Genomic DNA, 27253 nt, shown 5'->3' with positions numbered 1-27253 from the left:
TTGTTTCCTCTTGCATCCATTACACAGAAGTATCCAGCCCTGTTACTGCGTTCAAAAGTAAAGACTGCACTGCTACAACAGTCCTTCCACAGTAGATCCATATACCCTTCTCTCTAACACACAGTAAATACCTCCTTGTTTTCTACCTTGAAACAAATCATCTGATTAGCATATTCTCAGGTAAGAACAAGCATTTGAGGGGAAAACAAAACAAAACAAAAAGCGTACACAGCTGAGTAATGCTGAATTTTATTGAAGTGATGGCCACATGGAAAGGACATCACTGCTTTGAAAGTCATGTTTGTTTTCAACCAAAGGACTTTTAAATAGTCAGACTAGTAATTCTGAAATTACTGCAACAAATATTTATTTTTACCTCTTTACACATTTGGTGTCTCAGATGGTGGGCAGTAACTGCTGTTTGCAAGGTTCTGAAGGGAGGCATTTTCACAGTACCAGCAATAGTAGAACTATTAGGTTAAGGTTAGGTTAAGTTAAGGAAATACTGGTGCACGAGGTGAACCCAAGGCATAAGCCAAAGTGTAGGTGGTAAAACTGCCTTCAGACTCTCTTAGAGCATCCTTACAAACACGAGAGTTTCTGAAGATCCCTCCACAATTTCAGGATATGTTGTTTGTTATCAAAGCAAAAGGATGGAGGGAAGATAGGGAAAGGAAGATTAAGTTTTAGAACATAATCTAACCACATAATCTCTCAATTATGCTTTGAGAAAAGGAGAGAGGGAAGCACCTCTATTCCCCGCCACGTACGACTTCTAATACTGGTTCCCTTCGGCCATTCACTGAACCCCAAATCCAATGAGCCACATCTACACTACAGCCTCACAAGTTCTTGTCTTCCTGTTTTTTTTTTTGGAGCATATTTAGCTTGCACAGAGGGGTATCCCTTCTGAGGAAAGGAAGAACACAGAAGGCACATACTGTTGCCAGTCCAGTACAAGTAGTTAAAACACAGCCACAGCGCACACCGAAGGCCTGGGAACTCAGAAGCCCTCTCATTTTTGGTTATTTACTTTTCTACATATACTCTACACTGTGACAATAGCTAGGGTTGCTTTTTTTTTTAGTGACTGTGGTCTCCTTAGGCTTGGGCTGAAGGCAGGCTGAGAGAAGAATAAAATTTGGTCCTAAGCTTGTAAACTCTTTGGGCAGGGGTTACATTTTCTGGGAAACATCCTAACAACTATGGCACTGTAAAAAACAGAATCATGGAACCAGAAAGCAAAGACACTGCTCTTCCAAGAAAGAGCACCACAATATGATAAGGAGCAGCAGTACTAGTTATAATTTTAGATTACTTTTTTCAGCAAATCACAGCTAGAGTGCTATACATTACAAATGCAAATATATGAAATATAAAATGTTTGCTATGCAAAATAATCCTGCTTCCAGTCGACATTCTTCTATGCCTTTTACTGCAAGTGCACTTTAAACCTTGATATATTTGCTTTCTTCAGACAGTTGCCACAAAGGCAAGTTCTGGCAATTTTAGCTATAGAATACAGTTTAGTAGCAGTTATTAAAATATTTTTACATTAATCTTTCAAGACCTTAAACTTCCGTAGTAAAAAAAAAATACATATATATATAGTAATGCAAGAGGTGTCCATTACATTCAGAAGTACAATACTTGAGTTTTACTAAAATCAGTGAGCATGCAACTCTAACCTGAAGAAAGTCGATAAGCAACTGGTACTTAATACAGCCAGGGATATATGCTACTTACATACATTTATTCACAGTTTACAATGTTAAATAATCTATAGCTCTGAAATATGTGCATTTTAAAAGAAGTTGTCACAGCTGTTTAAAGACAGTTGAGCAGACATCGTGCAGAAGAGACTAAATCAGGTCAGCAGCAAACTGAATTTGAATTTAAAAAAAATTAAAGTCGTACCATTTCACCCATGTGCTTCCATTGTTAAAATCGCAGCAGGAGAATGAGTTGCACTTATTTTTTATGCATATTTGAAATCCCTCTCCCCTAGCTCTGGTCTGGCATACTTTTAAATGACATTAATGGAATCCAGATGCAAATTAGAAGAGTTTGGAATTAAACATCTGAGATCTGCAGCAAGTCATGAATGATGAAGATATGGTTATGGTTTCAAAAGCAAGTGAAAGACGACCCAAACGTAGCCTGATGTTTGCTACCTACATTTCCAAGCTGCAGATGCCTGAAAGACTCATCCCTGCTCTGCCAAATGTCAGTTCCGTGATCTGAAAGTCCACACCGGGTGTTTCCAGTTAGAGCACATGGTGGGAAGGGAAGGTACTTAAAACCGTGTGGAAAATAATTAAAATATCTAAATAAAGTCCTTTGGCTTTGTCAACTGAGTGCTGAAATATACATAAGAAGCAAAAAATGAAGAAGCCAAAAGCGCAGTTGCTGAACAGTTTATTCTCAAAGTGAGCTAACTTTTTCTGCTCTTATACCCAGATTAATCTCAGTCCTGAATAAGGTAATATTTAAGAAGTGAGCATGATTTCCTCAGGGCCTCAACTAGAACAGATAGGAAAGAAAGAACATCATTTAGTATAAGTATGTATTACAAGGAATGATTTAACACTGTAAAACAGCACAGAGGAGATTAAAATAAAGAAGTGATGAAAAAATTAAAAAAGACTCCAGTTGGAAGATGAGCAGGATGTATTAGCAGGTGTATGTATGTAGCAGGTATTGTATATTGTAATATACAAATAAATTAAGATAATGAAAGGCAGCAGGGGTAAGAAAGGAAAAAAGACAACCGAAGCAAAAGTGCTGTGTTCATAATAAAAGAAATAATTCTATGGAGGCAATGTATTATTTCTTAAAAAAACCCCACTATTCCACTGAAGAACCTGAAACAGAGCCTAAATCACCTGTGCAAAAAGAGTTGTGCAAACGAGATGTGTGCAAACATGGAGAAGTGAGAGAGAAGGATGTAACTTCTTTAATCGTATACCTACTGGCAAACGCCCTTTCCTTTTCTCTCAGAAGTTATTCTTAGGAAGCTGGCCTAAAAGTTGAGGCTCTTCCCTTAGTGTCTCTGTATGACTAAGCTGGTATGAGCAGTCATTTCACTCAAGCATAGGTATCACTAAAGAGTGATGCTACACCTCTTCCTGGTCTTAAACACAAACTTCCAACGTCAGGCTTAATAGTCATAGCTTAAGCCCCTTCTCCTGAAGTTACAGCTCACTTATGACCTCTGATTCTTGGAGTAATATCCCAGGACTTCCACAGATGCCATTAATCTCTACTACAGTACCACACCCTAGATGTGTCAGGCATTACAAAGTTTTATGCAGCTGTGACATTTTGTAGACCATTGCCTTCCTATTTTCAGTCTACCTTTAGCACAAAAATATAACCAAGACTAAATTTTCAGCCAAGCCAAAACAGAAAAATACTGTTTCTGTTCTGAAATAATCTTATATTTTGGAAGTGTCACTACAGAGAGGAACTACCTTGATTTTTAGCTTTTTCAACATGCAGAGAGTAGCATGAACCATACAGAGTAGTAAGATGAAGGAAAATGTGAAAGAAACTGTAAACACTTCAAAATGCTTTAAGTCTAAAGTCTAGTTATTCCAGTTACTACATTAAATGATGTTTTTAACCAATATCACAAGACCTTTCACAGGTTTGTCAAACTCTGTTTCCAAGTAATTTACAATCAATTTGTTACTTCTCATTATGCTTCTGATCATCAGCTTTTTTTTTATTTATTTATTTTTAAACATTTACAAGAGAACTAAGTAGTTCATTACTGTCAGAACATAAAATACCTATGGGTTACTCCTCTACATTAAGATTTCTCTTTGTGCAACTGTGGAATATATTTAAAGACTGGGTGTTTCTACTGTCTCATCGAAGTCCTGACCAGCTGTGGAGGTACGAAGCCCATCCGGAGGGCCGTGCGGTACTTTCTTCCTCACCTGAAGGAGAAGAAAAACATACTTTAAAGTCAGTTTAGTACACTAGACATTGAATCATTTGGTTAAGCAACCCTGATTTTTTCCCCCTGTCAGTTTTTAAATGCTGTCCTTGTAAACTTGCTGACGAGGTAACAACACTCAGTACTCACACTCAGGTTGCTAAAGTCATGCACATATATTTTACCACCATGTACACTTTACTCTGGGTACTCAGAAGGGCTTCTTAAAACTTCCTTGTCAGCATTCATTAATAGCCCCAGAGCAAACATCTTGATTCTATGGATTTAATTTACCTCTTATCTTTCCAAATGCAAACTCCTTCATGCAATGCATTGCATTACTTTTAAGCACTAATAATAGTGAAAAAATATCACACATGAATAAGGATTGTGGTACTGCATTTACTCGTGATATCAATTTTTAAACAAAGTTCAGGTCAGCTGCTAATGAAGTACAAGCAGCTGCACATTATTGAGAAGATACAGAGAATAACTTAAAAAGTTTAAGAGGACAAACCAGAAAATAGGTTATCTGAAGAGGGGCCAGAACACTATTGTTCAGTCAGCTCTTTGAGTTAATTTCTTGCAAAGGCTTAACTCTTCTCCTTCCTTTCCAAGTCCCTATATTTCTTAAACTAAAAGCATGTTCTGTTGAAGTGATTTTCAAAGTTAACATACTGATACTAGACTGATATTAGATCTGCAATACAGTCTTGTGAGGACCACTTTTAGTATCTTTTCACAACATCTGCCAAAAAAAAAAAAAAAAATCCACTTACAGGAACCTCTGTTTTCATGCCACTTTGACAGAAATCTTTAATTTTATTCAAAACATGAACCCATTAAGTTTTTACAACTTGTTGTCATTTTTCTAAAAAACAAACATAAACCTTCTCTTGTTATAAAAAGTCAAGCAAAGATACGTAATTGTTTCAGAAGAAGTTATACTTTAATTTTACTTATACTTTGGGGGTATTTTTTCTGTTTTATGGAAGTATGAATACTTACTCCCTGGTTTATTGCTAGCTTATTGGCACTGAAGAAAACCACAGCTGAATAGCACAAAGGTTTACATAAATTAAAGCACAAAACTTCAGTTGTCTTTTCTATATTCACCTCTCTTTTTTTGTGACAATGTTTTGAAGTGGGCATACCTTGGGCAATTGCAACTAGCTTTCCTTTCTCTTCTGGGCTGAGCTGCAGCATGGTATCTATTACTGGAAGAAGCCTCTCTCTCTCACTTCCCGATTTTAGAAATATAAACTGCAATAGAACATTCTTCAAGTATTCTAGGTTAGCCACAGACTTTTCTCTCTCTTGATTTCTTTCCAATCTTCTTATTTCATTCTTAAGAAGCTGCAGATGAAGAAAAAAAACACGGAAAAGTCTTTGTTTCATATAATGGATAATTGAACAAAGGCCTTTTGAAGAACAGAGCAAGTTATGTAGCTTGCTGAAAGAATAACATGAACACAGCAACATACTTGGGACAGAAGTCCAATGAAACTGGAAGAGATGATAATATTGTCCAGAAATAATTTCTTATTGATCTAAAATAAGTTATTCTACTAAAGAGATATAATATTAACTATTCAATTTCAGTGATCAGGATTAAAAGTTGAACAGTTAAATAAGCAACTTGGATCAAAGGTTTAACAAAATTATCATTAATTACAAAGCTATTTATATAAGAAAGCTTAGCGTGTTTAGCTAATAGGTTGCTTCAAAAATGTTCCCAGAAAGCTCAGGGAGGTACAATCAAATCAGACTAACCTCTATTAGTACCTGTATATCTTCAAACATCTTTTAATTTAAAACAGTTAAAAGGGGTTACAGAAAGAGAAACCTGACTTAACATTTCTCTTGGTATGCATTGTTGTCGTCTAAGTTAAAATAGCAAAAGGTACTTTATTAGATATTAAAACCCCAGATTCTGGGGTTTTGATAGTAGTTTTTAAAACAGCCACTTACCCTCTCCAAAAAACCTTTAGAAACTAGAAAAAAAAAATTGAGGCCGGCTGTGAAAGTGCTAATTAGTCCTGCAGAATAAAGCATAGAACCCTCCTCAAATTAACTTTTTTTAAACCACCAAATTTTTAAATACTGGAATTTTCTGAAAGATATTTGGTATTAAACATTTGGTCTGGGACACAGACTATAGAAGTTGGAGCTGTTCCCACATTTCCAGTATGTCTGCTAACCTTGATTTGTTCCATTAAGATTGCATTGGTTGCTTCTGATTCACGAAGTAATTCATTCAAGTGATCAGCACTCTTTGCTGTTGTGTTTAGCTTCTGAATCAGTTCATCCTTGGTCAGCTCTGTTTGCCACTGAGATGGCTCTGCAATTAATTGGAAAAGAAAACTGAGAAAGGGATAAGCCACTTGCATTTACTTTATGATACTAAATTAACATTAGGACTTATTAATGTAGTTTTAGGTCTATACAGGAAATGAAATTCATGCAAAGTCAGACTTCAAAATTAACAGCCATCATTGCTGCTGCTGCATGCTCAGTTTGTTATTTACTTCTGTATATATAAGTGTATTAGAAGCAGATCGGTAAATCAGTTCAAAGTAAGCCAGGATATATGGTTTTGTTTTAACCCCAGTTTCTAACCCATAGATAGGGACTTCCAACATTTCTCCATAAGCTTTCAATAGATGACTTAAACCTAATTATATGCTACCATATATTTTTCTACTTTCTGGGACTCTTAAGACATCTTTGTTCATGCTGGCTTTCATTTTCCTTATATAAAAAAAACAAAAAACAAAAAACCACACACCTATCAATGAATTCCTGTTCTACCTGGCCACATTAAGACAAACAGACATTATATCCTTTCATTAAATGAATTAATCAACATGTAATTGTCCCAAGTAGAGACTAGTCCAGAATACTCCAAGTCCTTTAACTATTCACCGACTTACTGACTCATCCATTCTTTTCCTTTTAAGAAGTCAGTATATATAGAATCTTCAAATCATAAAATCCCATAGCAACCTTTTATGTTAGCCCTCACTCAAGGACAAAAATCATATTGAAATTCAGGACACTGTACACTCAGTGGCACTAAACAGACTGGTGTCTTGCATCTAAAAGCCTGAAAACATAATTTTCTCAGACATTTTGAGGGTACAAATTTCTGCAACTTACATAGACAAGTGCTTTAAAAAGCCACACATTCTACTTACCATGTTTTGCTTCTGGGGAGTTCAGAAGTTGTTCCAAGGATGGTACATAGGTGCTGGCAGAAGAGACAGACTCTGTGTCAGTTGTTTCCATCCCTTCTCCCTCCTCCCTAGCTACAGCATGCATATCAAGAACAGGAAGGTCAGTGTTTCGCCGTTCTCTTAAGTTCTTCGTTGCTGGATTTGAAACAGCTGGACCTGAAAGGTATCCACTGACGTTTGTCATCAGAAGTAAATTGACTGGGCTACTTCATAGGTGTAACTGTCTTAAATTACAGAGGAGTATATAAAATGCAGTCTTTCAAAAGGCAGGGTAAGGAAAGGTGAAGAAGAGGGAGAAAATAAAATACACACCCACCATTTACAATAAAAAACTTAGCCTTTCACCTCCAAATAACCACTTAAATCAAAGCCATTTTCTAAATCTACACTTGATTAGCAATGTTAACTTCATGCAATTCTGCCCATAGATGTGCTGTAGCTATGACAGAGCATCAAATGTTCTTCATACAAAATAGAACTAACTTCTTTGAACCAGTCCTGCAGGTAGTGTAAATAAGCCTGTTTTATTACAGTGTCACAGTGTGATTGAGGTTGGAAGGGAGCTTCGGAGATCATCTAGTCCAACCCCCCCCCCCCCGCTCAAGCAAATGTCAAAGGTTACTTTGCATGTTGTCCTGCTGCTTCAGTGCAATCAGTTACGGCACTACAGTTAAGGGACAGTAACACACGGAAAGAGTAATTTCTTGAATTGCTACCCCTGCTTGGCAAACAAATGTCTGACTACATCCTAAATAGTAACTTTAAAAGTATATATATAAAAATAACTATATAAAAGATATTAAGTATAAAATTATATGTGATATATATAAATATAAAAATATATAAAATATATAAAAATATAAATAGAAAAATATAAAAAAGCACTTCAGCTTGACACAGTAAAATAAAAAGTTAAAAGCCTTAAATAGCGAATGTACCAATAACAAACATATTGTTAAAACAGCTACAACACAACCATAAACTTTCTCAAGAATTTAGCTGAAGTCCAGTAAACTCTCCAAAATCTGAGACAAACTGCTAAGGGGACCACATCATTACAAGGTGATTTTCCCTCCACCTTCTGACAATGCAGATACTAGAGAAAAGAGAAGCAATGCTGATTCTGAAGTGCCATTAATAACAAAGACCCTTTCTTTACTTGATATCAGTGGTTTGATATGGCGTGCTGCAAATTCTCTGGAAAAAGTTTCATGTATATTAGAGATCTGCCCATAGCAGTGAATTTTCAGACTGTCTCAGGTACACAAATTTGTATCTATCCCAGGAAAACCTGGTTTTATGACTGAAAGTTACCTTTAGCATTTGGTTCACTCTTGAGTTGGAAGAACTGGGCTTCTACCCTGGACAGTTGTTGCTGAAGTGTCTCTACTGTCTTCCTGTGCTCTTCTTGCAAGTTCCTGACTTGATCTCTGAAATTGTTCCGGAGAGCTTCATTCTGGGCTGTCAGCTGACTCAAAGTCTGGGCATGCTCTGTTTTCATGACCATGTTCTCAGACTGTATTGTGCAGAGCCTGAAAACAGTGCATACACAGGACAAGAAACAAAAAATAGCAGTGAATTTGACACGTCACAGCTTCTGGAGTAGTAGTTTTCATTTTCATGTCTATAATTGTGTAATTTTCTCATTTAAATTTCTCTTTTCAAAAGGCAATTCTAAGAATGAAAAAATTATACTTATTCCCTATCATATGAATGCACTGTGCTAAATAAGTACTTTGTTTCTATTTCAGAACACAAAATGCAAAGATCTTTAGAAAAAAAAGTAAGTATTGGAAACACTCTGGTTTACACACTCTTAAAATCTGAAACTGCAGCATGACTCTTCACCAGTGTTGTACAGACCAGGTCACTTATCTTGTATTTTTCTTCCTTTAACATTTATTTACCAAACATTTATGCAGGACTTTTGAAAACGAAAAGTTCTAGGAAGCTAAGTTAGATTTTTTAGCTTCAAAATCCAGTGCAAAAGACGGTAGAAGAGTGCAGTTTTATGCAAAAAACAGTCCATACCACAGCAATTGTACTTGTTTTGGAGGCACTCCAGAAGCAAGATAATACTGCCAAGAGCAATTAAACAAGTGCATGTACGGAAAGACTAATCATGGGATTTACCCTTAAAAACCTGCAAACTGAAATCCAGCCTTAGCAGCCAAGACCTAGTCTCCGTGGGTATACAGGTAACCTGCAGTGATATATGCAGTTTCTAGACAACTGCAGAAGGGCATCATTTATTGTTTACAGTATATCATCACATGGATACAAGGAGCAGAGAGAACTGTGCAAAGACAGACAACTGAGTCAAAAATTCCTAAGAGTAAGCTGCAGTTTCCAACAACTGTCTCATGTGAGTTTCTTTGCAACCTATAAAGAGAAGCAAAGGCAAGGAAAGGCTCTTTAGAGAGCTCTAGTATTAGGTACCCCTGTGATTTTCGAGATGAGATACAGATGATATAGATTTCTTTCATTTTGAGAGAAATAGCAAATCAGGATTGTGAAAAGCAGATACTTCATTATCTTTTGTAAGATAGGCATTTGGTGCACATAGGACTGGACATTCTGTCAATGAAATTGTTTGCGTATAACTAGGTTACTTCTCTCATAGGAAAGGGTACATAAAATTTAGTTGAGCACTAACACAAAAGTAGTTATGAGCATCACATTCAAAAGTAGTTACTAAATTCAACATTTTTTTTTAAAAAAACAATTTTTAAATGTGATAGTTAAACAGGAAGGTAGAAAACTTGCAGAAACCTCAAACTCTGACTGGCTGCTACATGGCTTTCATCGCTGAAACTTCTGAAGGTTGGTGAAAGGTAGCAAACAATCCTTTTGGAAATTCCTTTAGCTTTCTCAGCAATTATGCCCTTTCCTTCAGAAGCACAGTTCAGGGCGAGCTGCATGCCCAGGCCTTAGAGAGTTCCCACAAAACAAAATTTCTGTATCTATTCAAACAACCATACTTTTCTCGGAGTTCTGCCTCTTTTGCAACAGTCTCTTGCAGCATCTTATTGTGTCTTTCCAGCAGGGTGTCATGTTCAGACTGCAATGCTTGGAGTTCAGCTGCATTGATCTGCAAATTATGCTGAGTGTCTTGTAGCTTAACTTTAAGTTGATCTATCATCATTTCCAAGTGTTCTCTACAAGGCAAAAAATGAAAAGAAGAGACTTTAAAGAGAGTTGTATTATTTCATAACTTACATTATATCCACAACATTTTAGGTAGCAGATCTGAATTAATCTGTGTTCCCCCCCCCCCAAGCAATGCAGCAGCATAACCGCAATAATCCTAGAACGTGACTGATTATGAAAGTTCTGACTGAACTTCAGCACAGTTGCAAATAGATTGATCATATCCTGTCTGAATGGCTGCAAACACAACTAATGGGGTAGAAAGTGTGGCTACTGTAACCTCTACTTCAAAGAAGTTCAGAGGAATAAAACAAAAAGGAGAGTAATACATGGGATGCAGATGGGAGAAAAAAATCAATTTCTGCTTAAAAGGGAGGGAGGTTTTTTGTTTGTTTAATAAACATCATTTTGATGAGACTGAACACAGGAAAGAGGAGGTGGTTGGAGGAGATTTTCAACAAAGGAATAGAAAACAACATCGATCCACAGAAATGGGTAAACAATGCTGGTCACAAATCAAAATTGAACTTTTTCATCCTTTTCTAAGACAAACACATTCTTACTCTATGCTTTCTGTATTTTCATATGCAGTCATGTCCATCATTTCCTAAACTACATATCTAGTTAACCTTTAGAGTTGATACTCAGAAATCATTTCTTTGAAAATTGTTTGCCACTTGTTTATTGCTCGATCACTGGTCTACTTAGTTTCCAAAGTGATCCTCTTTCACAATATCTTAACAATACCAGAATTCTGCCAAAAGGAGAGACAATGAAATACAACTTTTGCAGTTTGTTGGCTTCAGAGAAACGAAGAGGGAGATGGAAAAAAAACAAAAAAATCCCACCTAATTTCTCTAACAAAACACAAGTCTCCCTCTGGTGGATTTTCAGCAGCAATCGTACATACTACTTCCAGATCCGTGCCAGAAATTACTTGTGACATCTTATGCATAAAGGCCCAGTGTGTCACTAAGGACAGCTATTAACAACTTACAAAAACAACTTATAGGAACTTTTAGAAACAGATCTAGTCACGTAGTATTTGGACAGATTTTCTGAAGTGGCTCTGAACTTACTTGACTTGCAACTATACTTAAATGATTTGCAGGGAACTTCTGGCAATGCAACTTTTCACGTTTTCCCTTACACAGCAACTGGTAAGATCCTATTATTTCATGAATCTGATGGAAAAGTCTAAGTTGACGACTGAAGTGGCAGCTAGAGCTTTATCTACACTAAACAATTCTTACTTCCTGCAAAAGTTCAAAATGAGCTCAGCAGAAGAGTAGCAATCTCTAAGATGGAAACAACTTTTTGCTGCAATGCTTTATGTCAGAGAAAGTGGCATGTCAATTTTACACAGAAAGCAAGGATTAACTCTGCTTATTGAAAACAAAGAGAATCCTCCTAACACTTCACTTCTCCCCTGCACTGTGACAACAGGTAATCTGCTGAAAAAAAACCCTGTTTGAACAAAAGATAATTAAATCAAGGAATTACAAACTAACATAGTATCAGTTACAGACTAAGGTGTGGTATAAATTGATGACCTTCTTTTCAGACAGCTAGAGCAACAATTAGAAACTCAGGTTAGAGACAAGAAAGCTCTTTTTTCCTATCAACTCAATTTTATTCAAACCAAAGGAACTGGGGAAGCAAACTGCCTCCCTTCTGTCATTTTACTTATTCAAGCAAAAAGTTAAACAGTGGAATTTGCTTGTGCTTGCCTTTGCTAGTCTCTGATCAACAATACCCAGGAATCAGTATTTTCTCTATGTATATAAAATAATTTTGGTTTTACCTTTCTTGCTTGGCTCCTTCAGTTTCTGTCTGAGAAGCAGATTTATTCTTTTGTTGTTTTAGAACATTATGAACACGGACTTTGTAGCTCTCAAATTCGGAAGTAACAGTTGCTTGTTCTACCTATTACGCAGGAAACAAACCCGCAATAAATTATGCTATTGACTACTGCCCATTTATTTTCTCTAAAGTGAAATGCATCTTGCATAAAATATCAAATAAAGGAAGTACCAGTTGCATTTCCTTCTTTTGAATGGATAACTAAAATGACAACTACCATGACAGAACACATTTCTTTAGTTTTAAATCAAACAGTGTAATAAAACTTGAAAAATAAACTTAAGGGAACGCTGGTATTATAACATACCAGTTATCAAAAAATTATCTTGCAAATTCAAAAGTTACATTCAACAGATTCACAACCAAAGGACTCCTCTATCAAACAGCTTTAAGGGAAGACAAAGATGGGAAAAATAAATAAATAAATAAATGCATAATCCTGTTTTCCTTTTGAACTACTCAGGTGTCGCAATTCAGTCATATGAAAGTTATTCACTCTTTTGAAGTGTTTGAGTCACTCTTGTACTGGTAACACAATGGAAGATACAGTATTCTAGTTGACCTTTCTAAGAGTATTTGGTCTGTCTTCTCTTCTTAACTTACCCGATACATGAGTTTGGCTTTTGCAGACATACAGAGAATTACCTCACAAAAAAGTGGCTTCATTCTTTAGCATGCGGTATATATAGCAAAAACTACTCCCATCTGAAAAACACCAACCTTCAAGTACTCATGTTGTGTATTCCTCTACGAAATCAGACATGGGTTTTCATTCTTGGCTCTTAAGAGAAGCTCATGGGAGTTGCATAGTTTCAGATGAATTAATTACTCATCCTTGAGATTAAAAAAATCATCCTCTTGGATAATAGGATATTTTAGTCTATTTCTCTTCAGCTGAACTGGTGAGTGAATTTCCACAGTACTGAGCCTAACTAGTCACTGCTCCAGCTCTTCTGGAGCCTGAAAGATTTGTGCTCATTTTCTTTAATCCTTCTCTTTTCCTCCAGTAAAACCATGTTTGTACAATATTTTAAAGTCCTCAGGCATGCACCCTTAAATGTCAGCTTGACTTCTGCCTACTAACCTATTATCTGCTTTGATGTCCATCTTTCCTTTGGACGAGATTTTCCATCTGCTGTGTCAATAACCCCTATTTTTAATATAGGGCACCTAAAGAGGAAGGCTGGTCTCCCAACAGCTTTAAGACATGTCATCATGGTAGATCTACACCCTGAATAGTCTCACGATATCAACAAGCAAGTGACTACAGATAAGTATACCTTAAGTCCTCAGTGATAAAGATGGCATTTGTAAAATAGTGATCCATATCTTCCAGTACAACTCAGGCAAGTTTCCTGCAGCAGCAACCACAGAGTTTGCCCATTTCACTTCACCTTCTTATAGTTTAGAAATTTATTGAGGCTGCATTCAAATCTTGTTATTAACTTGCATCTCTCATGCAACACCTCTCATGCAACAGTGTGTAGTGTGGTGCAGTAAGCTACATAAACACAGTTTCAATAGAACAACAGTCCTGTTATATTCTGAACCTGTGGGTTTCTCCACGTAAAGGCCAGCTTCCAGGAATATCTGACATAGTGTCATATAAGACCAAAAATAATTTAAAAAGTAACTCAGCAATAGTGCCATTTTCATGTATAGCTCAGCTTCCAATTAAAAAGCTGCTCATAAAGCAGCATATTAAAAGGTGCTTGCAAATTCATTTTCCATAGAGGTTCTTGTTTGTTTGTTTGTTTGTAAGTGATAGATATGTTAACTGTTCTTACATGGAACAAATAATATTCCATTGCAGGTTTGTCTTTTAGGTCCCCCTTCCCCCCCCCCCCCCACCTTTTCTTTAAGGCCTTAATGATACTTCTCTTCTCTCCACAGTGTGTTTGCTGATCATCTTAAATAAACTCTCTCTCCTTCACCCTACCACAAGATTTTCAGTTCTAATGCAGGCAAAAAGACCTACTGGAATATAAGATTGCAGTCCAGACATGCCACCAGAAGTGGTGCATGACAATCAGGACAGAGTCCATTTGTCCTCTATACCACCGCTCAAGTGCTTCAAACACTGAGATAATTCCCAATTTTTGACAGACAAGTAAGCAAGAGTAAAAAACCTGCAAAATATTTTTAGAAAAGCAGACACTGAGTGAAGTTCATCTCCCTTCTAAAGGGTCTAACTTTATTTCTCCTACCAGAGTACCTGTGCTGTTCTGCATTCTTCTTGCAAGGCAGCAATTTTTAACTGGTAAGCAGTCAATGTACGCTGGTGTTGCTCCAAAGAAGTTCGCAGATGTTCTTGGACTTTATGCTTTTCTGATGCTAGCATAGCCACTTGAATCTGAAAAAGTCAGTTTGAAACCCAAATCTTAAATATGACAGAGATTTTTCTTTTCTCTTCAAGGGGATACGTCACAGGGCACAAAGGATTCTATTATAGTAATTTCTGCGCAAGTTTGGTGAATGTAAAATTATAATCCAATTAAAAAATAGCATAAAGGAGGGACATAGGTTGCACTGTGCTTAATTGAAAATAAAAGGTGTTATTTAAAGAGACAAGTGAAGAAGAAAATGCTGTGGTAGGAGGCAACATCTTTTAAGAAAATCATCCCCTCTTCCTTCCTCTCCCTGTTACCTTTCATTACATTCAATTCCTATTCTGTCCATTCAACAAGATTTACACAGATGAGGAACACTGTTACTAGAACTTCACTGACAATGTTTTTAATTTTATTTTTGTTTTAAATTGAGCAGCTTCTGTATTTAAAGAACATAATTAAAATTTATCCTGGTCTCAAGCTTCACATTGATCCATCTTCTCTTTTGAGGGAAAGAGAAAGGAAAGGAACAAGAAAGTAAGCAGCAAGCTAACCGTCCTCTCAAATCAATGAATACGCTATATACCGAGTTTCAAAACACAACAAATTAACAGCATATAAAAAATGTGCAAGAGAATTAGGTTTTAAGTCGTTAATAAAAATTCCAAAGCCACATATTGAGCGAGAATACAAAGATCATCATGCTGTATGTGTGCATCTATGCAGGCGCAAGCACACATGTAAGTATGCTTTTTTCCTCTAGTCATTACTGTTCTGTGAATAAAAAAAAAGGGGAGGGGGGCAAGGATTCCATGCAGAAGTACAACAGCTCATGAATGGTGTATTTTAGAAGCTATCAATAGCACTTAGAGAGAGAAACCCATCAGCTTGCATAGAAAATCTCACTTCTTTTATTTCCAAATCTGGTAGAAATTCAAACATTCATGATTAAAAAAAAAAAAATCAGTGCACAAACAATTCTGCAGCAGAAATACAACAAGGTGAATTGGACAGGGTGTCAGAGAGGAAAGCACAAGTCTCAAAACTGTGTATATTTTAAAATAAACTAAATTACTTGAAGTATTTTGCCATGCAATGGTTAATAATGAAAGAGCCCACTGCCACAGGTGTTAGAGATCCCAGAAACATAAGACAAGCTTAAAAAGGAAGTTTTCATTAATGAAGGAAGATTCATCATTGGCTATTAAAACAGGACAGCTAGATGCTACCCATGGCTTAGGAAGGCCTTGAAATGCTTACTGTCAAAGCTAGAAGTTACTGCAATGCTGTACTTTTCTTTAGCTTCTTATGCTTTTGATATTCTGTCCAGCACTGCCAAGTGACATGGGAATGCATCTGATTTTGCAAATCTTTCTCCCAGGCTCTTGAAGGTTGGAAATAAGTTGGGAGTAAGATAAACAGACAGAGTTCTAGCCCACTTATCTCCTCATACGGAATTAGCTTATCATCTTTGTCACTCTTTGTGCTTTCTCTTCTATTTCCACTATTTTCTTTACTCCACGTCATCTAAATGCTCCCATTTACATTGGCAATTTAAAGCACATCACAGGGGAAACACTTTGGGGAAGCAGCAAAAAGACAAAATTAATTGAAGAAATAGAACCAGTGACCAGGTACTAAAAATAGCATGTTTGCATTCTTCAGAAATATCCAATCTGCCCAGTACAAATCACACCCTTATTACTTAAGTAAGAAACCTTTGTTAGTAAAAGAAGTGAAGTTTCTTGCCTTATAGGCGTCCACTTGTTGTTGACTGGCTTCTAGCTCCCCTTTTAATGATGCTTGCAGCATTAGGTGGTCATTTTCCTGCATTATAAAATTAGTTAGTTAATAAAAAAAAAAAAAAAAACCAGCAACTTAATAATTCAGCTACAAGTCCAGATTTTAAAAAGTTGGTTTAAAAACAGACTATATAGTCATTAACATCTGAACTTACAGCTTGTTTTGAATCAGCCAGTTCTTTTTTGGTTTTCACGAGCAGTTGTTTTATCTTGGCATTTCTTTCCTCATCCTGTTGCATAGATGATTGAAGTGACTCTAATGCAGAAAACAGCAATTATGTTCAAGAAAAACTTCCCCCCTGTATTTCCTTAAAGATATTGGAAAAATATTTAAACAAATTCTGACAGATTTCCTAAGAGAGCTGCAAACAATAGCTTGGAATAAGTTCAGCATAAGTATCACATAGGTTTCTAAATAAATAACATTGCTTTAAGACTTATACTTAAGGATAGGAAGAAATGACATTTTAAGAACATTAACTAGCAAAATTTTGTCAGAGTGGTATGTCAGATTGAAACTCCCTGTCAATTACTCACTCTTCAAAATTATGATTGAGTTGATTAAGAAGTAATACACTTTATTAAGTAGGCCCTTCGGCTTTTATTTCTTAGTACTAGATCAAGAGAGTTATGACCTAGTAGAGTTTATTTTATGGAAAAGGAATTTTGACTTTGTAACTGTTCAGTATTCCCTGTAGACTTCTCTCTCAGCCATTGACTTGAGAAAAATGTTCCCGAATTGTATGTTACACCATTACTGACTATACCATAGTGACTCCTGCTGTTTATTGTTTACTCACTTATCTCTTCCTGTAGGGTTTCTTGCTTCTGTTTCTGAATCACCTTTTCTTGCTCAAGATCTTCTATTCTACTGTCTTTATCAGTGATCTTCTGATTAAGTTCTTTTACTAGCCTTTCATAATCAGCTATTTCCATATCCATCAGTGTACTCTTCTGAGCATCCTGCAAGTTATACACAGTGAAGTTACAACTTAATCTGCCTTGGCTGCTGTGAAAGAATTTTAAAATATATAAAAAAACCTATTTTCCCCAGCTAACAAAGTCTTTATATCCTATCCATCCACAAGCACCACCTGCCCACCAAGTTTTCATACCTTCAATAATTAATGTTTTCAAACAAAAACCAAAAACATGGAAAAAAACCCTGCTACTAGTTTTAACAGTTTTGCCAGTGAAAGTTTTGCAGGTACTAGTCCCTACTGCCTCCATTCAGTACAACAAGAACAAGTTCTGGATAATGCACCAGAACTCTGGAGAGTATTCCAGAGATCAGAATTCTATTCCCATTTCTACTCAGTATTTTGCATAACCTAAGCTAAATAACAAAAAACAAACAAAAGAACACATCAGGTCTCTAAACACAGAACCAGGGATAAAACTTGTCTCTTCCTTTCTGCATACCTTGGACACTAGGGTCCTCAGAACACAGAGGATCTTTCAAGGGCATTCAACACAGCACAATGGGCCAAAACCTTTGGTAGTCAGTTAAGCACTAATATGAACAGCAACAATTACTCTACCTTTCTGGCCAGCTCTAGTTCTTGCATGGCTTTCTGGAGATGCTTCTTTTCCTTCTGAAGTTGCATCTGAAGCTCCTCTAGTTCTCTGACAGCACCACTATGCTCCTGAAGTTTTAAGCACTTTTCAGTTACACAGTCTGATTTCAAAACACATCAGCATAGTACACAAATTTGTGCACGTATGCCACATGCACAATGAAGATAGAAGTCTTCAAGAAATGACTGTGCACCAGAGAACAACACAAAAGATCAGGGAGTGTTTCACATTCTGTCACAAGTCCCAATCTACTCTAAGTGATGGGTTTGCAAAGTTGTCTCAATAAACAGACAGAGCCTTCAAAAAAGGCTGAGTCAGGCAACAAGAAAAAGTGTAGAATTTGTTCTATAAAAAAACCCAACCCAATAGAGCTTACAGAACTCTACTGAAAGTCACATTAAGTAATGCTTCATCCCATTTACCATCTCTACAGATTATTACCTTTGTTTTTTGTTCTTTTAGAAGCTTCTCAGCTTCCAGTTCTTTGTCAACTTTTGCTTTGGCTCTTTGCATCTCCAGTATCTGAGCTTCCAGCAACTTAGCATTAGATTGCAGTGTTTCAACACGAGCCAGGAGGTCTTCATTAGCAGACTGTAACTGGTCATGCTAAAATGATCACAGTGGAAAGATTAAAAAAAAAAAAGGCTGAATTTGTGTGCAACAAGATACTCTCCATATTTAAAAAACAAACACCAATTTCCATCCAGTTCCCTTACAAACAGCATTCCTACAGATACTTAACTACAATGTTGTAAAATCTTGTCCACCTTAATTGTTTTGAAAAAGATTGAGAAAAAGGGCTAAAATAAGTCACCAGCACAGTCAGATTATTTTGTTCAGAGCATCTGGGTATTTGAATATTCTGAGTATCTTGTATTTGGTCTACAATTGCAATTATTTTAATAGGTTTATTTTGCAATCTTCCATATTTTATCTCAGTGTCTATTGTGCAGGTTAAGGAGGAGGCGTAAACGAAGGAGGCTGCCAAACACCTAAGCACTGGTCTTCTTTACAAAACACTCCGTAACAACTTGAAAAATTGTAGCATATAGTCTGATTATGGAGTCAAATTCTTCATTTCTTCCTATGCTATTCACTACTAGCTTCCATTTATAAGAACACAGTGGCCTAGGTGTATCTTCAATGCAGTTTAGCAGTGTAGTTCTCTATGCTTAGAAGTTTGAATCTCAAAATCCAAAACTATTTCATTTAGTTTTGCAAAACATGTCTCACAGCTCCTTAATTAGCATCTTAGACTCTGTTGACTTCTGCTACAGTACTCCACCATGTGCACCAAAGTCTCAATTCTTGTGAATGATGTAAAATCTCATGATTAATTTAGTTTAAACTCTCTTTTGATTAAATAACAAAAACATATTTTGACAAAGAAAAGAAGAAAAAAGCCTTAACATTTTAAGGTTAATGTGCTTAATGAGAAGTGTGTGTGTGTGTGTGGGGGGGGGGGAATTAGAGCAATACCAATGGCAGTTTGATGTTGATACAATAGTATCAAACACTGTGTACATTTGATACTATGGGAGGTATCAGGTATAAAAAAAATTGAATTATGTCTAACTGAAGCTAGTGCTGATCAGCTGCTCTTTTCTGTGAGTTGCCTTGAGATAAATTAAACCCTTTCCATTAAAGAATGAAATCATTCTGAGTATCTCTAACTTTGTTTGTCACAGCCCAGATAGACACCAGATTTTTTGGCGAAAAAAAGAATTTCAAGTAACTACCCAAAATGGACTTAGGTTATGGAACTACATATAACAATCACAGGAAGAAACTTCAGTTTAATAGACAAGATAACTTTTACTGTAATTATGAATAGCTCAGATACACATACAGAACTAACCTGTTGGGATGACACCTGTAGCTGTCTTGTGAGGTCATCTATCTGACGTTCAAGATTATTTGCTCTGCCTTTTTCAGAATCCAGCTGTTCTCCTTGCTTATCGTATTCCATCAAAAGGTTCTTAGCACATGCACATTAAAAAAAAAAAGCTCTGACTTTTACTATATACATTGTTTATCTTGATTACATTTTGAACCTCAGGCACTTACTTAACTTATTGCAACATCAGAAATAGAGTGAAACTAAAGCTATAGTTCCATTATAGGCTCTGGCAGAAACTCTTTTGAGTTCACAGAATCAGAGTAGTTCAGGCTGAAAGAGATCTCAGGAGGCCTCTAGTCCAGCCTCCTGCTTAAACAGGGTCAGCTGTGAGGGCACACCAGGCAGCTCAGCGCTGTGTCCCATCAGGTCTTGAAAACCTCCAAGAAAAGAGATGACAAAGCCTCACTGGTCAGCCTGTTTCAATGCTTCATTATCCTCATGGTGAAAAATTTTGCTCTTATATCCAGTTGGAACCCCTCGTTTCGATTTCTGACTGTTGTCTCTCATCCTGTACTGCCATAAAGAACCTGGCTCCGTTTTCTCGGTAACTTCTTTGCATGTACTGGGAGACTGCTATTAGGACCCCCCTGAAATCTTCTCTTCTTCAGGCTGAGCAAACTCAGTTCCCTCAGCCTCATGCATCATGTATTTCAGCCCCCTGACCATCCTGGTCACCCTCCACTAAACTCACTCCAGGTTATCAACATCTTTTGTATATTAGGGCACCCAAGACTAGAGGATGTAATATTCTAGATGTCATCTCACGAGTGCTGACCAAAGGGAGAGAATGACTTCCCTTAATCTACTAGCTCTGCTCCAATTCATACAGCCTAGGATGCTGCTGGTCACCTTTGGTACCAGAGCACATTCTCGGCCCACACTCAGCTTGCTGTCTACCAAGACCCCCAAATCCTTTTCAGGAGAGCTGCTCCCCAGCCAGCCAGTCCCCAACCTGTATCACAGCAAAGGGTTCTTCCTTCCCACATGCAGGACTTTGCATCTCTTTGTTGAACTTCCAAAGGTTTCTGTTGGCCCATTCCTCCTGCCAGTCTAAGTCCCTCTGAATGGCAGCCCTGCCCTCAAGTGTGTTGACTCTTGCCCCTAGTTTGGTTTGGCATCACTGATGAGCACACACTCCAAGTCACTCATAAAGAAGTTAAACAGGAAGATGCCCATATAAACCTCTGCAATAGCTCACTTGTTACTGGCCTCCAGGCATCATACAACCCACTAACCACTACTCTGAGCACAACCATCCAACTTTTCTTTTTTTCCCCTTTCTTTCTTTTAAACCCATTTAGATGCCCACTCATCTAGACCATAACATCCTGACTTGGACAGAAGACTATTATGGGAGACAGTGTCGAAAGCCTTGCTAAAGTCAACGTAAATGACATCCACTGCTCTCCTCTCATTTACAAATCCAGTCATTTTATCACAGCAGGTAATCAGGTTGGTCAGATATGATTTATCCTTGGTAAATCCAAGCTGACTGTTCCTCATCACCTGCTTCTCCTTCATGTGCCCAGAAATGTGCCCCAATCATCAGCTTGTGTCTTTACCACTTAAGGACTTTCTAACTGATTCTCAATTTTATGTAGTTTGAAAAATTCTGTAAGACAGATATGCCTTGGCAACCTGTTGTTTGATATCTATGGTACTATATCTAAAAGGAGGTCTGTAAATAACATCCTATAGAAAGGAAGTGCCTTATTTTCTTTCGACAGCAGACAGTTATATTACTGGAACATTACATTTCTTGATCTGGCTATTCAGCTGCACTGAATTCTTTTGCCAAATGTACTTTAGTGAAGTATTTTCTGACAGTTAACTGTCTTTTGTAAATATTATGCTAATCTTACCTTATAGCTTTCAGCTCCTTGAATGACATCTTTCATCGAAGTGGACAACTGATCTTTTTCTAATCGAACCAATGCCAATTCTTCCCTCAGAGTCTGCACCTTATTACAAAGAATTGTGTCATTAAAATGGAACCCCACATGCAGTTCTTCACATTAAGAAGCAGTCAGGGTACCTCTTTTCTGCTGGTATCTAATTCTTTCTTTGCTTTTACAGCGACAACCTTTATTTTATTAAGCTTCTCTGTTTTTTCTGCAGATTCTTTTTCCAGATTTCCTAAAGTAAATAAAAGAAAATAAATAATATCACTCCCCCACCCTGAGAAATGAAATAAAATTCAATTATGACACAAATAACTGAATGAAAGATATGAGTATCTCCCACTGGCACTGGATGTTTTGTTTTGTTTCAAATTCATGCTGGTAAGCACTTCAATTCAGTTTGAAGATAAAACATCTAGCCACACAGACAGTTTGGGGACACACTTTCCCTGCTTCAGAAACTTTCATTACAGTTTATGGTAAAAGTCATATTCCCATCTACTTCTACATATGGTTGTAACAACTTACAATCACTTTTTCTAATGTGTTGGAATAATTGCAATGAAGCAGTAGTACCTCTGGGGAAAGTATTATTTTCCTCTCCTCTTAGCAGCCTTAAAGACTCCCAGTGACACAATTATTTTCTTTTTAATATGAAAAAAGAAAGAAAGAAATTCACTACACTATTTATAACCAGTGTAGACAGGAAACTAAAAATCTTAAGAAATACCAAATGATAACAGATTTCAACTGCTAACACTATTTTGAATCCCTAATGGAAGGAATATTGTTTTGATGGAAGGGATGTTGTTTGGATATCTACTTTGCGACCTCCCACAACTCATAGGAAATATAGGGTAATTATACAGAGAAAAAAAAAGTTCAAAGTATTCAGCAATCCAAAAGAGAAAAACTGATTACATAATCACAACAGGGAGAGAGATACCAATTTTTTCCTGAAGTTCTGCTACTGAAGATGGTTGATCATTCTTCCCAGTCAATGTCTCCATTAACTCCTGTATTATAAGCAAACATACGAGAAATATTACAAACACTTCTTTGTGTTGACTACTTTTCCTCAACAAACCAATAAAAATTCCAGCTATGGCTGAATTATGTCTACCTTCTGATTATCAGGAAAGCCTGTATGTACAATTTGATACTAGCACAGTAACTGAAAAGCATACTTATGTTAAAAGGAAAACTTTCCAACCTTTTAACAGCTGCTTTCCAGCCTGTCCAAAAACAAAAGATGGGAGACTTAATTCTGACCAGCTATCAATTTTACATAAGCGTCAAGTCCATGAAACTGAAGTTAGCAATAGCTTTGCAGATCAAGCAGCAGTTTTGTTTGAGATACAGTCATAGAAAGTTGTAGCGAAAGCTTCTTAGGTCAGTTAGTCCATCTAGTTAAATGATCACTTTGTGGGGTACTGACAGAAGGAGAAAAAAAACTGAGTACAAGAAACTTTTGGTGAAAATAGTGGGGAGGTTTTGTTGGGTTTTTTTTCCTCCCCTGGCAGCAAAAGGGAGGGGAATCTGAGGTGCTGGGATACTAAGAAATGTGTGCTTTTTAAAAGGAAAACTCACTCTGAGCCAAAGGAGAAGGAAAAAAAAGAGAAAGAATGAAAGTATTTTTTGAACCTTAATTCTGAAGACTTTAGAGGTTTAGTCTGTATACTTCAATAACAAAATATAACCTTTAGAGAACTCAGTTCATCTTTCATATTTCTAAGTTCAGTTTCCTTTTGCTCCAGAAGGAAATTTAGGTCTCCTTGTTTTTCTGTAGCAGATCCTTTTTGCTGTTCTTGTAGATGACTTTCATAAAAAGCAAGTTTTTGAGAGATCTCTTCAATATGAACCAAAAGATCTTGATTTTCAATCCTTTTTTTTTCACTGGCATTCTTCAGCTCCTGGATATCAAGTTGAAGTGCTTCTTTTTCAGCCAATGCTCCTTCCAATTCTTCTCTTAGAAGACCTTTCTCTTTTTCAAAGTCCTCAAGTAGAGATCTACGTTCTGTATATTGAGCTACGATTTCTTGCTCTAGTCTCTCAACTTCTTGCTGCAGATGAAGAGCTTTCTCCTCATTCTGTAGAGTAAGGCATTGTTCTTCTTTCATTTTTGCCAAGCATTCATTTGCAGTTTGTATTAAGCTAAGAGAATCACATTCCTCCTCAGAATCTGAAACTCTAGACCCCACTTGCTCAATTAAGCAGTACAACTGAGTTCTGACAAGGGATCTGTGCGCTTGCTCACTTTCAAGTAACATTGATAAATGGTCTTTTTCTGCAGTCATCATTTGTAGTTTCTTTTCTAAATGTTCAGATTGCTCTTTCAACACTGACCAAGCTTCTTTTTCAGATGTAATCTTTTCTAGCTCTTTGCTTAATCTACCTTTTTCCTGAATGATTTTCTTATTTTCCTCACGAAGACTCTCTGCTTCAGATGAAAGGTCCTCTCTGTCACGCACCAAAGATTTAATTTGGTTTTCCAGTTGCTCTAGCATTTGTGCATTTTCACTCTTCCTGTTTGAAGCTTCATTCAGTTTCTCTGTTAATTCATTTACCTTTTTTTTCAGGTCATCATTGTACTGGTTAATATCATCTACTTCTTGCTGAAGTTCCTGAACTTTTTCTTCTTCTTGCTTGCATCTTTCCTGAAGAGTGTCTCTCTCTTTACCTGAGCATTTTACTTCATTTAAAATATCCTGGTTTTGACTGGCAAGAACAACTATTTTTTCTTCCAGTTCCTTTATGGCAGTCTCTTTCTGGTGGACACAGCTTGTTATAGCTTCATTCTCCTCCTGAAGGCTAGCAATTTTACATCTAAGTTCTTCTACCTCAAGCTGATTAAATGACAGTTTTTCTGTTTCTTCCTGGAGGCGATTTACAGTTTCAAGAAGAACATCCTTTTCACTGAAAGCAGCCCTGAGTTTTTGTTGTAGTTCGCTAACATCAGAAGCTTGCTGTTGTCTCATTGATTCAAACTCCTGGCTGATCTTTCCAGCAGATTCCCCTAGCTCAGTCTGTAGAGTTTCCAGTGTTTCTCGCAGGCTGTCGTAATTGGACACTGCTTCTTCTTTCTCCTGAGTCAGCTTTTCAAGTTGTTCCTTAAGTTCCTGCATTTCAAAGACTAATGCCATGTTTTCTTTTTCAGCATTAGATAACAAAGTTGTATTTAGTTTAGAAATTGCTCTCTCATGTTGCTCTTTCAAAGCTTGAGTTTCAAATTTATGCTCTTCTACAGCAATTGCACAGTGGTCTTTTGCTGCTTGAAGCTCTGATTTTAGTTTTTCAATTACACAGCAGTAATCTTCTTTAGTAAGCTGCAATTCATTTATCTTAAAATCCAAGTCTTCCCGCTCATGAAAATATTCATCCTTTATGCGATGGATTTCTTCTTCCAATTTTAGTTTAACATTATTCATATAGGTTAGCTCATCTTTTAATATACTCTGTTGAGACTGGAGCTCTTCTAAATTATGCTCTAGGTATCTAACCTTTTCTTCCATTTTTGCTTCTACAGAAGGTTCTTCTTGGGCATCTACAACATCTATCTGTTTTTCTGTATTTTTATGTAGGACTTCTCTTAACTGCTCTAAGTCACATTCATGCTGGTCAGTACCAGCATATTCTTCATCCTCCATATTTTTCTCTTTTATTATACCCTGCTCTGCCAAATTCCTCTGCAATTGATTTATCTGGTTCTGCTTTTCTTCATTTTCTTTCGAAGATATTTCAATCTGACGCATCAACTCTGAAACCTCTTCCTGATGGGCACTCTTTAGTTTTTTAAGCTCTTCATGCAAGTTATTAATTTCATTATGGTAACACTGAGAATTGCTTTTAATAGTTCCTTGCAGATTTGCCAATTCTTTATTTTTGTCATCATTCACAGTTTCCAATTGCTTGTTCAGACACAAAACTTGCTCTTCATAAGCAGATTTAATTCTCTGAACATCGTCCTGTAGTTTTTTCACTTCTTCTTGATTATTACTATGACATTCAATTTGTTCTACAAGCCCCATTTGTTTCTTCACTTGTTCCTCTAATTCTTTCTTCAGCTTTGTTAAATCCTCGCTGTATTTGGATTGTGCATTTACTAATTCGCTCTTCAGAGCTTTAATTTCTTTCTCAGAGTCAATACTTGACTGCTCCAGTTGCTTCTGCAATTCTTCTGTCTTAGCCACTGCAGCCTAAAGAAACATGCAAGTTATTAAATACAGGTAACTTAGCAAGTATAATTTCCAAATAAATTGTTTAAACTGATGAGTTTTATGAGTTTAGTTTTAGAAATATCTGCAGTTTTTAAACATCCAGCTGTGCCTGGACAGCTCAACTCAGATAATACTCTGCAGCAAGTAGAGCAATATTGTTTGTAAAATGAGAGAGGAAAACTATTAAATCTTAAATCAAGTTTACTAGCATACTTTCATGAAATGGTCATGATAAATTTCAGCTCTAGTAAAAAAAAAGTTAGCAGCTTTTCTGATTATGTATTAAAGACCAATTTACTTTTATCCCATCAAATCCAAGTATCTGGAATAGTACATTTATAATAATGTTCATCAATTCCACACAATTGACTCTGTACTCTACACTTCATTATTAATTGAAATTACTGATGTGATTTAGGCATGCTGGCTTGCAGACTCCTCCCTAAGGATATCTGAATGTAAAATTGTATGTTTTCCATGGAAAGACACAGTTGACTGACTCGGCAAAACATCACATATGTAGGCTACTAATGCTCAGATTGAATTCTTTCTGCATTTCTGTAGATCTAACCAATGAATCTAGGAACTATACATTTATTATCAGTCCTATAAATGCTACTATAAATGCTATAAATTAGAGCCTGCAGATGAAATAGGCTTTAACATATGAAACCTTTTGATTTTTTTTAAAGGTACAACAGAAGATAGCTGAATGAAGAAAAAGACCAAAAAAGTGAAATATACGACAAACAAGACTAGGAAATGAAGTAAGTATCAGTCTGAAATAATTTTAGTAAATATTTTTAGTATTTATTGCTCATTTTAGTACCTCTACTTCTTGTTTTCTCTGAATATTTTCTTTTTTCAGAGCTACACATTGCTGCTGACTTTCAGCTTTTTCCAGAAGTACAACATCCAGTCTTTCTGTTAGAGCCTAAGTTTAAGGGACAAAACATTAGAAGAAGGATTACTTAAAATGGAAGCCTGAGTAATTCTTGCAAAGCAGTAAGAACTCAGATATTGGTAATGGGGTTTTTCTGGTTAATTAAATAAAACAGTCTGATCTAAAAAGTAACTTTCAGCCCAAATACCACAGATAGGGAATAGGTACACTAATGCAATGATGCTGAGTAATAAATTCTGTTCAAAATCTCTCTTCTAATCAGGTTATTTACTTACAACCAGGTGGGAAGATGGGAAAAAGCTCCCCTTCTTTAGAAGGTAAATAAAATCTCCACCCAAACCATTGAAAACAAGTTTCTAGTTGACAATTCCCCCCCCCCACACACAGAATTTTCACTCTGATGTGCTTTATATAGCCTTTACTTTTAGA

At 36.5% G+C, this 27253-nt stretch overlaps 1 protein-coding gene across 2 annotated transcripts in view; it reads right to left on the bottom strand.

Moving 5' to 3' along the window:
• Positions 1-233: 233 nt before the first annotated feature.
• Positions 234-27253, bottom strand: part of GCC2 (GRIP and coiled-coil domain containing 2) — a 32508-nt gene continuing 5488 nt past the window's right edge. For both annotated transcript variants that reach the window (XM_026096932.2, XM_064503312.1), the window contains exons 5-23: positions 26750-26854; positions 23404-25899; positions 22650-22719; positions 21838-21938; positions 21665-21763; positions 19761-19880; positions 18344-18508; positions 17866-17970; positions 17125-17287; positions 16480-16580; positions 16272-16349; positions 14408-14545; positions 12134-12255; positions 10161-10337; positions 8494-8711; positions 7141-7335; positions 6145-6284; positions 5098-5299; positions 234-3944 (exon numbers count right to left, since the gene is read on the bottom strand). In XM_026096932.2, coding sequence (XP_025952717.2) covers positions 3874-3944; positions 5098-5299; positions 6145-6284; positions 7141-7335; positions 8494-8711; positions 10161-10337; positions 12134-12255; positions 14408-14545; positions 16272-16349; positions 16480-16580; positions 17125-17287; positions 17866-17970; positions 18344-18508; positions 19761-19880; positions 21665-21763; positions 21838-21938; positions 22650-22719; positions 23404-25899; positions 26750-26854 — 4866 coding nt within the window. In that variant the 3' untranslated portion in view covers positions 234-3873. The remainder of the gene's footprint in view (positions 3945-5097; positions 5300-6144; positions 6285-7140; positions 7336-8493; positions 8712-10160; positions 10338-12133; positions 12256-14407; positions 14546-16271; positions 16350-16479; positions 16581-17124; positions 17288-17865; positions 17971-18343; positions 18509-19760; positions 19881-21664; positions 21764-21837; positions 21939-22649; positions 22720-23403; positions 25900-26749; positions 26855-27253) is intronic.

Source organism: Dromaius novaehollandiae, chromosome 1, assembly GCF_036370855.1.
Source record: "Dromaius novaehollandiae isolate bDroNov1 chromosome 1, bDroNov1.hap1, whole genome shotgun sequence".
NCBI lineage: Eukaryota > Metazoa > Chordata > Aves > Casuariiformes > Dromaiidae > Dromaius > Dromaius novaehollandiae.
This window is presented reverse-complemented; position numbering and strand designations above follow the sequence as displayed.